The following is an 18,390-nucleotide window of genomic DNA, read 5'->3' as shown; positions in this document are numbered from 1 at the left end:
TACACTGAAGGATGAATCTCCAGATATGTCATCGTAAGAATCTATGCAGGTCACTGAAAACGGCTGGGGAACTGGCTATAACACCATTCCAGTTGCCAGATTGTATTTTAGAAGCAAATAACCAGGCTTGCCTCTGCATTTCGATGTATTTCCTTTCTACCTGGTCGCTTTCTAAGTCATGCCTATTTGCTAAATGGGCTGTTGGGATTTTGATGGCTATTCAGAGGGTGGGAGATAACAAACACCCCCAGGGCTTTTTTTGTAGCAGGAACTCCTTTGCATATCAGGCCACACACCCCTGATGTAGCCAATCCTCCTGGAGCTTCCAGTAGGCCCTGTGAAATTCTTGTAGGATTGGCTACATCTAGGTTTGCCAATCCCCAGGTCCCAGCAGGGGTTCTTCCGCTTTCCCAGACTCCTTCCCACCCCCAGTCAGCTGGCCGGCGGGGGGAAGCCCCGCCCCCAGAGGACCATGTGCCTTTCCACCTCCAGAGGCTTCAGTCTCCAATTGAAAGGGATGGTGTGTCTGTGTTACTTTGAAGAAGTTGGCAGCAACTTGTAAGTAGAGAGGCCAATCCCTCACTTCAGAGTCACCAGAAACGGGGTGGGGAGGAACGTCTGCTGAGCACTTCATTATTCCGTATGTGGAGATCAATTCTCATAGGGTATAATGGGGAATTGATCTGGAGGTTTCGGGGGCTCTGGGGGAGCTGTTTTTTGAGGTAGAGGCACCAAATTTTCAGTATAGTATCTAGTGCCTCTCCCCAAAGTACCCCCCAAGTTTCAAAACGATTGGACCAGGGGGTCCAATTCTATGAGCACCAAAGAAGGCGCCCCTATCTTTCACTATTTCCAATGGAGGGAAGGTGTGCTATCCCTTTAAATGTGATGGCCAGAACTCCCTTGGAGTTCAATTATGCTTGCCACACCCTTGTTCCTGGCTCCACCCCCCAATGTCTCCTGGCTCCACCCCCAAAGTCCCCAGATATTTCTTGAATTGGAATTGGCAACCCTAGCTACATCAGAGGGGTGTAGCTTAATATGCAAAGGAGTTCTTGCTACAAAAAAAGCCCTGAGCACACCCAAGGTGTAATTGATACTGTATTATCAGCTTTGACATATCTGATTTCTCCCCAAAGCTGAAATAATAAAGTGAGGGTGGGGTTCCTTCCCCCAGATTTCCCCCCCCCCCCATGAGGCAGAAGTACTGATAGGTCTCCTTTTACAAGCAGGGGACAAGGGAGGGCCTTCTACTGGCTGCCACCACTGGTCAGGGTCTACGGCAGAACATCCACTCTCTCCCTTTTCAACAAGCACCTTTTATTTGTGACCAAAGAGGTGTGCAGACTCAAGCAATATAACAAAAATAAATTTATTGTAAGTGCTCAAGAACAAACAAGTGAGTTGTAACCTTCGGTGCAATAGTGAACCTGGAAAAAGCAAAGGTGTTACAAAACAAAACAAAAAGCCCTGATGCAACTGACTATCCATTCCCTTCCTCTAATTCCAACTGACTCACCACTGTTTGGATGAGGGAGCTCTTATGACACTAGCCCAGCCTTTCCAGAGAGAACTCTTCTAACTGCAGCCTCTCCAGAGAGAACAACCCTCCCTCTCTAGCTGGGCCTTTTGTTGTTTCCTCCCAGGTCCCACCTCTCGGGGCAAGTTTTCCCTCCACAACTGCTGCTCAGCCAATCAGAGGGATCCTGGAAAATGTAGACCTGATTACCAGTGTTCCCTCTAAGCTGAGTTAGTGTGAACTTGCTCATACATTTTTAGCTTCCAGCTCACACATTTTTGTCTTAGCTCAGGAAGGATGACCCCAGAGCACAATAATTTATGCAGTAGCTCACAACTTTAATACCAGTAGCTCACTGTTGGGGAATTTTCTTTTTATATAATTCATAAACACTTCCTCTTACCACGGTTCCCCAAACAACCTGATGCTCCCAGGATCTAATATAAGAAACGCAGAAACTTTTTCAAAACAGATATGTTTTATTGTTCTCCAGTCTTCTCTCAAGACAGCGCGCTCTGGCTATATATAGAAAAGCAAAACAGTTATATAGCATACTCAAATCATACCCTCAGTTAGACACTTATACATTCTTACAGTTAAAATCCAGCTTTAGTAGTTAAGGTTACACACTCTATTCCTTTAGATAGCAAACCTCATGCAATTTTATCCTAAATCTCTCTCTCTCTCTCTCTCTAAATCTACAAGCTTATAGACATCAAGTAAATTTCAAGTGCTTCCAACAGTGTAAAATGACTTAAATCTCTCATGGGTTGTTTTCATAAAGGAACCAGCCAGAATTTTTTCCGCAACACTCACAAAGTAGAATTTTTGCTCACAAGACTCTGCAGCATAGAGGGAACATTGTTGGTTACTACTCCGATGCAGCCTTCCTGGAGCCTGTAGGCCTCACTAGGCCGAGGATCGTGACAGGTTTTTCCCTGGCTGCTAAAAGCTGACAGGCAAAAGCTACAGAACAGCTTGCTAGAATTTCTGAATAACCTTGTATACAACTTCTGCAGGTAAAGAAAAAGTGGAGGTGTCGAACGAAGACCTCAAAAAGCTCCAATATATCAAGTGGTGTATTTTGGAAAGCGTACGCCTCAGAGCACCAGGAGTCATCACCAAGAAAGTGACCAACCCGATAAAACTTCAAGTGAGATTTTCTTTGTAAATGCCTGTCAGGTTGAACGGCAGTCCTTCACCCTGCCTGTTTCAAAAGGAGGAACTCGTTAAATACATGAACTTCCCTTTTAGGTTATCTGTTGAGCCTAAATGAATGATTGTGGTTAGCTTGGCCTGCAAAACCTGAGTTCTTTCTGTGCACAAGCAACATCTGAGTGAATTGGGGGCGAGTCCCTTGCCTCCAGAGAAAGAATTTTAGAGATAAGACATCTTTTCTAATTTCTTCCTAGCATACAAGAGCTGGCCAAAATACAGTTGCCAATCCCCAGGTGGGGGAAGGGGATCCCCGGTTTGGAGGCCCGCCCCCCCCCCTTCAGGGTCACCAGAAAGCGGTGTGGGGGGGAAGGAGATGTCTGCTGGGCACTCCATTATTCCCTATGGAGACCGATTCCCATAGGGTATAATGGTGAATTGATCTGCAGGCATCTGGGGCTCGGGGGGGAGAGGCTGTTTTTTTGAGGTAAATGCACCAAATTTGCAGCATAGCATCCATAGCCTCTCCCCAAAATACCCTCCAAGTTTCAAAAAGATTGGACCAGGGTGTCCAATTCTATGAGCCCCAAAAGAAGGTGCCCCTATCCTTCATTATTTCCAATGGAGGGAAGGCATTCAAAGGCCCCTGGTTAGCTACGGGCCTGAGTCCTAAACACAATCACTGTAAGTAAAGCCAGGGCTTTTTTATAGCAGGAACTTATTTGCATATTAAGCCACATGCCCCTGATGTTGCCAATCCTCTGAGAGCTTACAGGGCCAACTGTAAGCTCTTGGAGGATTGGCTACATCGGGGTGTGTGGCCTAATATGCAAAGGAGTTCCAGCTACAAAAAAGCCCTGTTTTTACCTCTGCTTAGAACTGCACTGCTAATGACCCAAATTTGCTCAGTTGAAATTGCCATGGAAATTTTGTTTCTGTGGGCCTAAGACCCCTTTCTCCTCCTAGAATTTTGTCATCCCCGCTGGCGACATGCTGATGCTGTCTCCATACTGGAGCCATAGGAACCCGAAATATTTCCCTGAGCCTGAAAGTTTTAAACCGGTAAGTTGTTCCTTTGGAGCCGTTGGCTTTGACCTTTGCTTCTGTTTGTGGTGGAATAGACTGTTGAATGTCTCTGTGGCAGGACATAAACCTTTTCTCCAGCAGTCCTCTGTCAGTATACCCCAACTTCATTGGATGAGGGAGCTGACTGGATAGCATCATGGCCGCTTCTCTTTGCCTGGCAGACCGGGGGCTGTGTGGGTGAAGGCAAGCAGGAGGGGAGCCAGTTTGATGTAGTGGTTAAGTGTGTGGACTCTTTTCTGAGAGAACCGGGTTTGATTCCTCACTCCTCTGCTTGCAGCTGCTGGAATGGCCTGGGGTCAGCCGTAGCTCTCACAGAACTGACTTTCCTGTCCTTGAAAGGGCAGCTTCTGGGAGAGCTAACTCAGCCCCACCCACCTCACAGGGTGTCTGTTGTGGGGGAAGAAGATAAAGGAGATTGTAAGCTGCTCTGAGATTCAGACAGAAGGGTGGGGTATAAATCTATGGTCGTCTTCTTCTTCTTGTGCAACAAGAGGATTCCACTGTCTTCTTGCAAGTACCCAAGACTTTTTTGTAGCAGGAACTCCTTTGCGTATTAGGCCACACCTCCAATCCTTCAAGAGCTTTCAGGGCTCTTAGTACAAGGCCTACTATAAGCTCCAGGAGGATTGGCTACATCAGGGAGATGTGGCCTAATATGCACAGGAGTTTCTTCTACAAAAAAAGCCCTGCAAGTACCTTTGTTGAAGTTTGTAGCTAAAGACGTTGTGTGAGTGGAAAGTGCTGTCAAGTCACAACTTAGTTATGGTGACCCCGCAGAGTTTTCAAGGCAAGAGTTGTCTGCTTCCTTCTCCCTCTCTCTTGCTTCCTGCATCTCAACTTGCTTTGCAAGGCTTGCTCAATAGCACAGGAGCTACAGAGCAAAACCTCAATGTTCTCCATTGGCTGAGGCTCCTCCCCATCCTGGGGAAGGAAGGAAAGAGCCAGAGCTTCCTTTGCCCAGTTTCCTGGACCCCATGGGAGAAATACAAAGAAAGCACCTTTAAGACCAACCAGTGCTAATGTTTTAAGCATGCTTTATTTTACGTTTTTTTAAAAAAAAAAAATCCTTAATCATGTTTGTCTGTGTCCTTTAAAAAGTTTATATCTCTGCTACCTAATCTTAAATAGGTACACACATGGCCCGGCCCAACAAGGTCTCATTTTTGTCAGATCCCGCCCTCATAACAAATGAGTTCGACACCCCTGCTGTAAGCTGAGTTAGTATGAGTTAACTCACCTTTTTTTAGCCTCTGGCTCACACAATCTTGTCTTAGCTCAGGAAGGATGGCCCCAGAGAGCAAGCTAATTTATGCAGTTGCTCACAAAGCATAAGAACATAAGAGAAGCCATGTTGAATCAGGCCAGTGGCCCATCCAGTCCAACACTCTGTGCCACACAGTGGTAAAAAATTTTATACATACACACACACTGTGGCTAATAGCCACTGATGGACCTCTGCTCCATATTTTTATCTAAACCCCTCTTGAAGGTGGCTATGCTTGTGGCCGCCACCACCTCCTGTGGCAGTGAATTCCACATGTTAATCACCCTTTGGGTGAAGAAGTAAAATTGTTGCTCCCAAGACTCCACAGCTTAGAGGGGGTATTGGCCCCAACCTATAGTTCATTATTTCTAAATGCCTAAGTGACACTGTAGGGGAGAGGTTCTGACCCAAGGATTAACTGTATGAGGCCATTTTTAGTCTGGGAGGGAAGGGAGGGAAACATGAAGCTTGTTTACATAAAGCTGCTTTTGGAAACCAAAGTTTTCTTCCCACAGGATCGCTGGAAAGTAGCAAATTTAGAGAAGAACGCTTTCTTGGAAGGCTTCGTGGCGTTCGGAGGAGGGTCGCATCAGTGTCCTGGAAGGTCAGTGAAACAGCTGTGAGGAAACGCTAGAGGCCAAATCTGCTCAGTGTCACCCCCCCCCCTCCTTGTTTTCTTTTTATTAAAAAAAGGTTGATAGCTTGACTTTTTATGACTGGCCTAATAACCTTGACTGGGCCACCGGCAGGCATATCGTGAGGTGAAATTTAAAAGGCAGTGGCGAATATTTTGCGGTCACGTCTCCCATAACGTTACCAACATCATCATTGTTGGTAGGTTGCATCTTAGCATTTGGAATATTTGTCGATATTCCGTGACATCTCAGCAAAGTGCTGGAGAAAAATTTGCCTTCACCGGAGTCCCTGATAATCCTTTTCCATATTCCTTGAAGACGCACAGATTTTATTCTCTTAATGCGGGTATATTCTTTTAACTCTGAGATGTATTGGAGAGGGATGAGCATTTGATTTCCTCCATGAATGCACAGTTACAACATGCAGGGGTGGAATTCTAGCAGGAGCTCCTTTGCATGTTAGGCCGCACACCTCAGATGTAGCCAGTCCTCCAAGAGCTTACAAAAAAAAGCCTTGTAAGCTCTTGGAGGATTGGCTACATCAGGGGTGTGCGGCCTAATATTCAAGGGAGCTCCACCCCTGACATGTATAGTGCATTGAAACAATAAAAGGTATAATCCTATGCTTCAAGAAAGTGTGGAGTCCTGCCAAACTCATGAATTGGTTTGCTCTACTTGGAAGTTTTTCGCTTATTGCTAATACAGTTTGTGCATTTAAAAAGGATAAATAAGAAGAGATTGGATTTATACCCCGCCCTTCACTTGGAGTCTCAGAGCCGTTTACAGTCTCCTTCCCGTTGCAAATAGATCCAGGTGGGCAGCCGTGTTGGTCTGAAGCAATTGAACAAAGTTGGAGTCCAGTGGTACCTTTTAAGGCCGACAAAGTTTTATTTAAGGTATGAGCTTTTGTTGGCACGCAAACTTCTTCAGATAGAATGCAATGGAAGAAGGCCATAGACAGCTTCAAGAGGGGGATTGGAGAAACATCTGGAGCAGAGGTCCATCAGTGGCTATTAGCCACAGCATGTTGTTGGAACTCTCTGTCTGGGGCAGTGATGCTCTGTATTCTTGGTGCTTGGTGGGGGGGGGCACAGTGGGAGGGCTTCTAGTGTCCTGGCCTCACTGATGGACCTCCTGACAGCACCTGGGTATGTGACACAGAGTGTTGGACTGGATAGGCCATTGACCTGGTCCAACGTGGCTTCTCTTATGTTCTTATGACCATTCAAACTTACAGAGGCTGAACAGCAAATTAGTATATAACATGATGGAGATACTTTAAGATACATGGAGACTAAACAGTTTGCTTCCTGCAATTAGAAAGATTCTCTTACACATTTATCTCCTACCTTGACATACTTATTGCCTTACCTGTTGTTCCCCCTAGTTAAATCTATGTAGCTGTTGACCCTATATACTTAACTTCTTGTTCCTATCTTGTCTCAAAATATCTTCATCATCATGTTATATGCTAATTTGCTGTTCAGCCTCTGTCTATATGTTTGAATGGTTTTCTTCCATTTTATTATATCTGAAGAAGCGTGTGTGTATGCACATGAAAGCTCATACTTTGAGTAAAACTTTGTTGATCTTAAAGGTGCCACTGGACTCTCTTTCATAATGCAGGTAACCATCAATTTTGGAAATTGAACAAGTGTGTGTAAAGCAGCTGTAAATGAACTTGATGGGTTGAATCTACAGTGGATTTTTTTTACCCACAGAAGGGCGCCTTTTCAACCAACCCCATAGTTTGGATCCATCCTTAAATAATAACATGCTTTTAAAAAACACTGGAGAGAAATTACTGTTGCGTTTTTCTTTTCAGATGGTTTGCTATAGCAGAGATTCAAATCCTCATCATTTTGTTCCTTTATAAATACGAATGCAGCCTTCTGGACCCGGTACCGAAGGAGGTAACGTTCACATAATGAGAACTGTTTTTCATTAAATAATGTTCAGCGGGGCTTTTTTGGTAGCAGGACCTCCTTTGCATATTAGGCCACACACCCCTGATGTAGCCAATCCTCCAAGAGCTTACAGGGCTCTTAGTACAGGGCCTACTGTAAGCTCCAGAAGGATGGCTACATCAGGGGTGTGTGGCCTAATATGCAAAGGAGGTCCTGCTACAAAAAAAGCCCTGACGTTCTGTGTATGACAGCTTGGGATAGATCTTGCATTTTTGAGCAGTAGTAAGTTGAACATGGAAGACCTTTTTTTACTTGTTCTTGTCTGTGAAATAGCTGTTGAAGGAACATCCATGGAAAATCTGACATTACTTATTTATTTCGATTTTTCGACTGCCCGCCTGGGCAAGCCAGGCTCAGAGCGGAGGACAACATCAATTCAAAGCCAGTAACAGAAGGATGTAGCTGGAGTTGGCACAAGAGAAGCCACAGTCTCACAGGAGTGGGGGAGGGGGGATCCTATCAGATCATTCCTGAAGATTTCTGCATTCTTCTCCGCAGGGCTCTTTTTGTAGCAGGAACTCCTTTGCATATTGGGCCACACCGCCCTGATGTAGCCAATCCACCTGGAGCTTACAGCAGACCCTGTACTTAGAGCCCTGTAAGCTCTTGGAGGATTGGCTACATCAGGGCGGTGTGGCCCAATATGCAAAGGAGTTCCTGCTACAAAAAAGCCCCGCTGCTCTGTTGCCCGTGTATATTTTAGCACTGCTTTTAAATTGTTTTAATGATGCCCGTTGGGGAGGGATAATTAGAATGGTTTTAAAATGATGTGGTTTTATCACATCTGTTTTAAATCGCGGGCCGTCTTAACGGCCTTCGTAAAGGCAGAAAGATGGGGACACAAATTTTGTAAGTAAACACTACAATGTTTAGATAAATAACCAGACTCATGTGCTTACGGGTGGTTTTCTGTGTCTTTGTGGTTTTTTGCAGAGTCCTCTCCACTTAACAGGGACTCAGCAGCCTGAAGGACCGTGCAGAATTCGGTACAAAAGGAGAGCGTAGACACTGTCAACGGCAGCCAGTTCTCATACCAGCCCCTGCCACGTTAAGAGACCGTTGATCCCCAGGCCTTCCTGCATTTTTAGGCACCACATCTGGAGTTAGGAAACCAGAACTTTAGCTGTACTGCACAACCTCTGTCTTTTATTTCCCTTGCCCATCATTTCAGGTTTGGGAAACCTTTACCCAGAGAACAGCCGCCTTCTTTTCATTCATCTTTTTTGGTATACGGATTGCAACTCTTTAGGGTTTTTTTCATTGAGCACTTTATTAAGAGGCTGCCCCCCCATGTCAAAGTTCATTGAGGACAAGCGGCTTCCATCTGAGCCAGATAGAGGCAGACATGCTCAGAGATGCCTTTGCGACTGTGTGGAAGAGGAGGAGATTGGATTTATACCCTGCCCTTGACTTAAGAGTCTCAGAGTGGTTTACAATCTCCTTCCCTTCCTCTCCCCACAACAGACACCCTGTGGGGAAGAAGAAGATGAAGATATTGGATTTATATCCCGCCCTCCGCTCCGAATCTCAGAGTCTTAGAGCAGATCACAATCTCCTTTCCCTTCCTCCCCCACAACAGACACCCTGTGAGGTAGATGAAGATACTGGATTTATATCCCACCCTCCACTCCGAAGAGTCTCAGAACGGCTCACAATCTCCTTTCCCTTCCTCCCCCACAACAGACACCCTGTGAGGTGGGTGGGGCTGGAGAGGCCTCTCCCAGCAGCTGCCCTTTCAAGGACAACCTCTGCCAGAGCTATGGCTGACCCAAGGCCATTCCAGCAGGTGCAAGTGGAGGAGTGGGGAATCAAACCTGTTCTCCCAGATAAGAGTCCTCACACTTAACCACTATACCAAACTAGCTGTACACCTCACACTTAACCACTAATACATACCATAGACCTTTATTGGCATTGATATAAGAATACAGTATACTTTAAAACCAACAGTAACACTATAGAATATAATAAAACCTTTAAAAAAACCAGCAAAAGTTAAATGACATAAAATAGCTGTGGGCTATGCATGAGTAAAAGTCTCTCTGATTTGGATCGCAACCTGTAAAAAGCAAGCAACGTGAGTAGTGACAAAGTTGTGTTTCCCGTGGAGTAAAAAGCGAACCTTGGCATTGTCAGAAAGGCCTTGATGGTCAGAGAGCAGTGCATCTAGGTATCTTGCCCGTGGACTGCTATAGAAAGGGCAGTCCAGAAGAACATGAGGGACCGTTTCGATGACTCCTTGGCTACAAGGGCATCGTCTAAGATTGCGGGGGATTCTGTGGTATCTTCCGGAGAGGATGGCCGATGGTAATGCATTAAATCTAGCCAGCATAAGTGCTCTTCTTTGGTGAGGATCAGTTAAAAAGAGGAACTAGGGAGCTAAAAGCCCAGGAGTCTGGGATAAACCCAGATAGCTTGGGGAGCAAGTTTTCCGAGCTGCCTCAGTTAGACGTTGCAACTGGATATCTAGTAGTCTGCGTTTGATGGATTGAAATGCCGCAGGAGCAGAGGATAGATAAAATGCATCCAAGGAAATTCCTATGGATGTGATTTTCTTTTGGATCCGGGTCAACCATTTGGATGCATGATGGTCCATAAGCATCAAAAAGGTGAAAGAATTCTGATCAGAGTTAAATAAAAGGCGCAGCCAAAACTTAAAGGTCAAAAGCCAGGCGCGAGTTTCCAGCAGCAACAGTCCAGTTTCCATGCAAATTGCAGCATAAGGAACACAGTTGGGTAATCCCAGTATTTTCCTCAAAAAGAAGGATTGTAGGCCTTCAGTGGTGTAGTCGAAGCCACTGATCCATACGGGGGCACCATATAAGAGTTGGGGGCTAGATTTCGCATTGAAAGCTCTTAGGGCCATAGGGACATATGGGTTCCCTTTCAGATAAAAAAACCGGGCAATGTCCAAGGCACTAGTTCTTGCCACTGTTAGAGCGCACTTGCGATGGGTTGCCCGGCTCCCATTGTAGGAAAAATTAATCCCCAGATATTTGGTAGTTTTGACCTGTTCAATAGGGTTTCCCTGGACTGTCCATAATTGTTGCTTCCAAAATTTAGAGAAAACTAAAATCTTTGTTTTCCCATAATTCAGGGTTAACTCGTCATTGAGATAGGTCATAACTTGGTGGTATAGACGCCTCAATCCAGTTTGGGAACATGACAATAAGACGGCATCATCCGCATACAAAAGGATGGGAACGTGACGGTGAGCAATTTTAGGGGCATGCCCATCGATTGCATATAAAACAGGGGCAAGATCATTTAAAAAAAGATTTAAAAAGTGCTGGGGCAAGGATACAGCCCTGTTTCACACCCTTACAAATTGGAATTTCCGAAGTTAGATTTCCCAGAAGGTTGTACTTAACTTGACAGCTGGTACGTGTATACGGTTTTTTAATCAAGGTATGCAAACTGGGATCCATGTTCATCCTGGCCAACTTAACCCAAAGCAACTCTCTGGGAACTAACGCCGCCTTGAGGTCTAAAAAGGCAGCGAAGAGTCTGTTGCCAGATTTCCCACTGTATTTGGAAACTAGGTGTGATAAAACGACACAGTGGTCAAGGGTGGATTTTCCATGGCGAAAACCCTGTTTGTTCTGGGCCTAGTATGTTGTTTGTTGTCAGCCAGCTTTCTAGTTTCACTAGGAGGTGTTTGGCATAAAGCTTGCCGACAACTGATAGGAGGCTAATCGGCCGATAGTTCTCAGGTAATGAGGGATTGCCCTTTTTATGGATGGGGACAATGATTGCATTGGTCCATGTCTCGGGCATTATTCCAGTGCTATTTATCATAGTAAACAGGGCAGCCAGGGGTGGAGCCCACCATTCTGGGTGGAACTTCAATAGCTCTGGGATGACTGATGGAAGGTGGGGCTGAGAGAGTTCGGAGAGAACCGCAACCAGCCCAAGGTCACAGAGCAACTGTATGTGGAGGAACAGTGGGGAATCAAATTTGGCTCTCCAGATTAGAGTCCACCGCTCTTAACCACTCCACCAAACTGGCAACAACAGCAACAATAATAATAATGCTGCAATATATATGTTTCATTATATTCAGTATATTATTCCACATGCAGCTCTATTTTAAGACCAAGGGCAAAACCAAACAGCTTTGTCAGGGGCATGCCATGGAAAGCGAATGGGACACGAAAACTTTCTAGAGACAGAAAGATTTAATCGAATCCCATTGACACGAGAGGTCGGTTATGTGCTCACGGGGCACTTAGTTTGACATGTTACAGACTGAGAGCTCTTTATACGCCAAAGCTTTGATGATGAATTTCTTAGGAAGGATTTGATGGATGTATAAATATCTTCTTTTTCCATGAGAGTCGTGGGAAGTTAATTATAGCATTGACCTCGTTAACAAAGACTGTGTCGTTTGTTCCGTGTGCCAGAGAAGAGAGATCTGCGCAAGGAGAGAAAGGCTTGGAATTAAACCAGGAACGCTTTGCCCCATTCCCAAGTCTTCCGTGGCATTAGCAAGTTCCCTTTGTCAACCTCAGAAGAAAATGGAAGCAGTGCTCCTAGAGAGAACCTCGGCAACTGAGGGGTGACACGATGATTGAGGGGGTAACGTGATAGAGGTGGACAAGATTATGCATGGGATAGGGAAGATAGAGAAAGAAGTCTTTTTCTCCCTTTCTCACAAAACAAGAACTCGTGGGCACTCGATGGAATTGTGGAGCATTCGGGTTAGAACAGATAAAAGGAAGTCCTTCTTCACTCAAAGGGAGATAAACATGTGGAATTCACTGCCATAGGAGGTGGTGGCGGCTACAAGCATAGCCAGCTTCAAGAGGGGATTGGATAAACATATGGAGCAGAGGTCCATCAGTGGCTATTAAACACAAGGTATAGATAGAACTCTCTATCTGGGGCAGTGATACTCTATATTTCTGGTGTGTGGAGGAGGGGGCAACAGGGGGGAGGCTTGACAATCCCCAGGTCCCAGTGGAAGTTCTCCCGCTTTCCCAGGCTCCTTCCCGCCCCCAGTCAGCTGGCAGGTGGGGAAGCCCCGCCCCCACGGCCACCATGTGACTTTCCACCTCTGGAGGCTTCAGTCTCCGATTGAAAGGCTTCCTCTTGGGATGGTGTGTCCGTGTTACTGTGAAGAAGTTGGCAGCAACTCATGAGTAGAGATGCCAATCCGTCACTTCGGAGTCACCAGAAATGGGGTGGTGGTGGGGGGAGGGAAACGTTTGCTGAGCACTTCATTATTCCCTATGTGGAGATCGATTCTCATAGGGTATAATGGGGAATTGATCTGGAGGTTTCTGGGGCTCTGGGGGGGCTGTTTTTTTTAGGTAGAGGCACCAAATTTTCAGTATAGTATTTAGTGCCTCTCCCCAAAGTACCCCCCAAGTTTCAAAACGATTGGACCAGGGGGTCCAATTCTGTGAGCCCCCCAAAAAGGTGCCCCTATCCATTATTTCCTATGGAAGGAAGGCATTTTAAAAGGTGTGCTGTCCCTTTAAATGTGATGGCCAGAACTCCCTTGGAGTTCAATTATGTTTGTCACACCCTTGTTCCTGGCTCCACCCCAATGTCTCCTGGCTCTACCCCCAGAGTCCCCAGATATTTCTTGAATTGGACTTGGCAACCCTAACAGGGGGAGGGTTTCTAGTGTCCTCCTGGGCCCACTGGTGGACCTCCTGATGGCACCTGGTTTCTTTGGCTACTGTGTGACAAAGTGTTGGACTGGATGAGCCACTGGCCTGATCCAACATGGCTTCTCTTAGGTTCTTATGTAATGCACAGATGCATGCATCTGCAACCGCTTCTCCACTCACTTCTCTTCCCAGGCCATTAAAACAAAATGAAATAAGAGGCTTGAAACAGCTCTTTGATTCAGGAAGCTGGCTGCACAGAAAACTAAAGTGGGTGTGTGCCGCTGGAAGCACCCAAACTCAAAATGCCGCAGGTTTTTGAGGCAGGTGGTTCTATAAGAATCCCAGATTCCAAATATCATTCCAGGAACCCTACTCAAAAACTCGAAACGCGGATTTTTGTAATATATTTTCAGCTACCGATTTCCATTACACACAATCCTGTTAGATAGATCCAAGAGGGCAGCCATGTTGGTTTGAAGCAATAGAACAAAGCAGTAGACAAGTTTGCATCTTTAAGACCTGAATAAAACTTAGTTGGTCTTAAAGGTGCAACACAATCCTATTGCCAATAGAGTCCAGCAGTACCATAAAGACTAACAACATTTGTGGTAGGCAATGTGGTTTCGTGAGTCACTGCTCATTGCTTCAAATACTGAAGAAAAGGACTTTTTTTGCAATAGGAACTCCTTTGCATATTAGGCCACACCCACCTGATGTAGCCAATCCTCCAGGAGCTTACAGGGCCTACTGTAAGCTCCAAGAGGATTGGCTACATCGGGGGCGGGGGGCGGCCTAATATGCAAAGACTTTTCTACTGCTACAGACAGACTAACAGTAATCCTGTTGCCAGTTTCTGGGCATCAGGACCACAAGGTATAAAGCAGGAGAATTCACATCAGCTGGTGCCTTGCATGTGTGAATGAGCAACTGCCACTCAGGAATCCCAGACAGGCTGAAAGCAGCCCTTCACACATGCTGTTGCTATCTGTCGTACACACCCTGATTAAACACTGGTGAAATTTAGCATATATAAATGCAGGCCTCATTTTGGGCATGAACTCACAGAAGCAGAGCTCTGGAACCTCTACATTTTATTGTGTTCTTTTTTTATTCCTCCCCCACACTTGGCTCCCTTGTTCAAACCCCCTGTGAGAATTTGGCTAGACATTTGACAATGGCGAGGAAAGGTCCTCTGTGCAAGCACCAGTTGTTTCTGACTCTCGGGTGTCATGGCTTTCATGACATTTTCATGGCAGACTTTTTACACGGTGGTTTGCCATTGCCTTCCCCAGTCCTCTACATGAGCCAGGTATTCATTTTACCGACCTCGGAAGCATGGAAGGCTGAGTCAACCTCGAGCCGGCTACCTGAAAGCCCAGCTTCTGCCGGGGATCAAACTCAGGTCGTGAGCAGAGCTTAGGATTGCAGTACTGCAGCTTTAACACTCTAACCACCTCGTAAAACATAGGGATGCCATGAAAACATAGGGATGCAAGGTCATCCCAGAGTCCGAAACGACCAGTGCTTGCACAGGGGACTACCTTTATCTATTTTAAAGATTTGACCACCGTTCTAATATTTTTCTCCGCAAAAAAAGGGGGAAACAACCAAAACATATAAAGCAGGCAGATGGAAATCTTCCTCGTGCCACGGAAGAGACAGTCATTTTAAAAGTATGCTGGGAGGAAGGTTTTATTATGACCGTTATAATTCAAGAAGCGTTTTAAGGTAGATGCTAATTTAGTCCACCTTCCAGCGATGTCAGGGGTGAATGAATTGTGCTAACGAGTTCCGGCAACTCTTTTTCAACAAAATGACCCCTGCACAAATCTTCACCTGCAGATGCAAGAAGGAAAACGAGACAGTACATTTTGGCTGGATATCAATTCACAAATTCAGATCAGGGATGAAGAAATGTTGTACCCAGGATGTTTTTATTTTTATTTTCTGGGGAAAAAAGAGTGCCAGAATAATCAAGAGGGAAATGAAGGAGAAATGCACGGGATTCTTCGAAACAATATTATTGTCGTGCGCTACAAACCTACCTTTGCTTTAAAGCAGTTTCCAAACTTCAGAGATGTCACCAACTTCCTCAGTTCTTTTTCGGGTCTTGCTTTTGGTGTCTAACCTTGAAGCAACCATGTTTGAACATACTCTGTTGAATCAAAAACTGTCCAACAATCGTTATAAACAATAAAGATGTTTGTGGAATCATAGGGTTGGAAGGGACCTCCAGAGTCATCTAGCTCTACCCCCTGCACAATGCAGGAACTTCAAAAATACCTCCCTCCTCCCACCTCAACTTCAAAGTACCTGCCCTCCTCCTCATGATCTGCCTAATTCACAGAATCAGCATGGCTGTCAGATAGCCATCTAAGCCTCTTTTTTAAAACCTCCAAGGAAGGAGAGCCCACCACCTCCTGAGGAAGCCTGTTCCACTGAGGAACTGCTCTAACTGTCAGGAAGTTCTTCTTAACGTTGAGCCAGAAAATCTTTTGATTTAATTTCAACCCACTGGTTCTGGTCCAATCTTCTGGGGCCACAGAAAAGAATTCTGAACCATCCTCTATATGACAGCCCTTCAAGTTCTTGAAGATGGTGACCATATCACCTGAGTCATCTCCTCTCCAGGCTAGACATACGCAGCTCCTTCAGCCTTTCCTTGTAGGACATGGTCTCCAGACCCCTCACCATCTTTGTTGCTCAGCTCTGGACACACTCCAGCTTCTCCATATCCTTCTTAAACTGTGGTGCCCAAAACTGAACACAGTGCTCTAGGTGAGGTCCAACCAGAGCAGAGTAAAGCAATACGCACACTTTGCATGATCTGGACGACTACTGTTGATGCAGCCCCAAATCGTATTGACCTTTTCAGCTACCAAGTCACACTGTTGACTCATGTTCAGTGTATGGTCCACTACCACCCCAGATCCTTTTCACACACACACTACTGCCAAGACACATCTTCCACATCCTATGCATTTGATTTTTCATACATAAATGCAGAACTTTTATGTTTATCCCTGTTAAAATTAGGGCTTTTTTTTTTTGGAGCAGAAATGCACAGGAACGCAGAAGCTTATTTCTAAAATTATAATTGGCTCTTACAAATTAAAATGCAAAATGAAGTTGTTAAAGAAAGCTGGATAAAATCATTGAAGGATTTTGGATATAGTATTGAGATGGAGGAATGGGAAAAAATTTGGAATCAAAACTTAAAATTAACCAAATCAGCAGTGTTCAAAGAAAATATATATAAGATGATGTATCGATGGTACTTAACACCTGAAAGATTGAGTAAAATATATCCTAAGTACTCAAACAAATGCTGGAAATGCAGGAAAGCAAAGGGGTCCCTCTACCACATTTGATGGCAGTGTGAATATGCAAAAAAATATTGGTCCCAAATTAATTTCTGGGCACAAAAAATATTAAGAATGAGGCTTCAACATACTCCGGAATTATATTTGTTGAATGTGTGTAAAGGGAGTTTATCCAGACAAGAAAAAAAACTGTTGTTGTACATAATAACTGTTGCAAGAATTTTGTACGCGAAATACTGGAAAGTCTCTAAATTACCGGACAGAGATGAATTTTTACAAAAGCTATTTGAAGCAGCTGAGATGGACACATTAACTGTAAGATTAAGAGGAGGTAATCTACAAGATTGTAGGAAGACTTGGGACTATTTATATGTATGGATAAAAAGCATGGGATTTACTATGAGAAAGTCGGATTTGTGTTCCGGCTGACTTGGCACCAGGGGTGTGTGGCCTAATATGCAAATGAGTTCCTGCTGGGCTTTTTCTACAAGAAAGGCCCTGGTTAAAATTCAGAGCCACTTCTAAACTTACTGTGGCTTTCAGGGCCCACTTGCAAAGTAACTCAACCTTACATTCCCTCTTCCCCAGCATAAGTTCTTAGATTCATCTGATCTAGTGAAGCAGATCCATGCTTTTGCAATCCTCATGGCTGGACCACTGTAATATACTCTATGTTGGGCTGCCCTTGAAGACAAGGCAGAAACCAGCTAGTTCAAAACACTGCAACATGATTACTGTCAGGGACTAGCTCACAGGAACATATTTTGCTGATTTCAAAGCAGCTATCTTGGCTGCCAGTGTGTTTCTGAGTCCAATTCATGGTGCTGGTTATGGCTTCTAAAGCCCTTCAAGACCCAAGGACCCATACATCTCAAGGACTGTCTCCTCCCATATACCCCCCTGTGCAAACTATGGTTCGATCGGGAACTACCAGAAGTTCAAGCTGGGAGAGGTAGAGGAACTAGAGATCAAATTGCCAACATTCGCTGGATTATGGAGATAGCACCGGAGTATCAGAAAAACGTCTATTTCAGTTTCATGGACTACGCTAAAGCCTTTGATTGTGTGGCTCACAAAAAAACTGGCAAGTCCTTAAAGAGATGGGAGTACCAGACCATCTCACATGTCTCCTGAGAAACCTGTATAAGGGTCAAGAAGCAACTGTCAGAACAGGATATAGAACAGCTGATTGGTTTAGAATAAGAAAAGGAGTTCGACAAGGATGTATATTGTCACCCTGCTTATTTAATTTATATGCAGAGTACATCATGCGGAATGCTGGCCTGGATGAAGCACAAGCCAGAATTAAGACTGCCGGGAAAAACATCAACAACCTCAGATATGCAGATGACACCACTCTAATGGCAGAAAGTGAGGAAGACCTAAAGACCCTCTTGTTGAGGGTGAAAGAGGAGAGCACAAAAGTAGGCTTGAAACTCAACATCAAAGAAACTAAGATCATGGCATCTGGCCCCATCACACCTTGAAGACATGGAAGTAGTGACAGACTTCACATTTCTGGGGTCCAAGATCATTGCAGATGGTGACTGAAGCCATGAAATTAAAAGACGTTTGCTCCTTGAGAGGACAGCTATGGCAAACCTGGGTAGTATAATAAAAAGTAGAGACATCACCCTGCCAACAAAAGTCTGTATAGTCAAAGTGATGGTATTCCCAGTAATAATGTATGGCTGTGAGAGCTGGACCATAAAGAGGTCAAGCGCAGAAGAATAGATGCTTTTGAGATGTGGTGCTGGAGAAGACTCCTGAGAGTCCCTTGGACTGCAAGAAGATCCAATCAGTCAGCCCTAAGGGAAATCAAC

General features: G+C 44.9%; 1 protein-coding gene across 1 annotated transcript in view; it reads left to right on the top strand.

Moving 5' to 3' along the window:
• The window catches only part of LOC132585827 (24-hydroxycholesterol 7-alpha-hydroxylase), a 37,751-nt gene extending 28,115 nt beyond the window's left edge, over window positions 1-9,636 (top strand). The window contains exons 8-13 of the mRNA XM_060257707.1: window positions 2,539-2,672; window positions 3,641-3,736; window positions 5,540-5,628; window positions 7,485-7,572; window positions 8,560-9,217; window positions 9,322-9,636. Of these exons, the coding sequence (XP_060113690.1) occupies window positions 2,539-2,672; window positions 3,641-3,736; window positions 5,540-5,628; window positions 7,485-7,572; window positions 8,560-8,631 (479 nt within the window). The 3' untranslated portion in view covers window positions 8,632-9,217; window positions 9,322-9,636. The remainder of the gene's footprint in view (window positions 1-2,538; window positions 2,673-3,640; window positions 3,737-5,539; window positions 5,629-7,484; window positions 7,573-8,559; window positions 9,218-9,321) is intronic.
• The last annotated feature ends 8,754 nt before the right edge of the window (window positions 9,637-18,390 follow it).

Source organism: Heteronotia binoei, chromosome 1, assembly GCF_032191835.1.
Source record: "Heteronotia binoei isolate CCM8104 ecotype False Entrance Well chromosome 1, APGP_CSIRO_Hbin_v1, whole genome shotgun sequence".
Taxonomy (NCBI): domain Eukaryota; kingdom Metazoa; phylum Chordata; class Lepidosauria; order Squamata; family Gekkonidae; genus Heteronotia; species Heteronotia binoei.
Note: the sequence above shows the minus strand (reverse complement) of the source record. Positions and strands in the feature narration are given on the sequence as shown.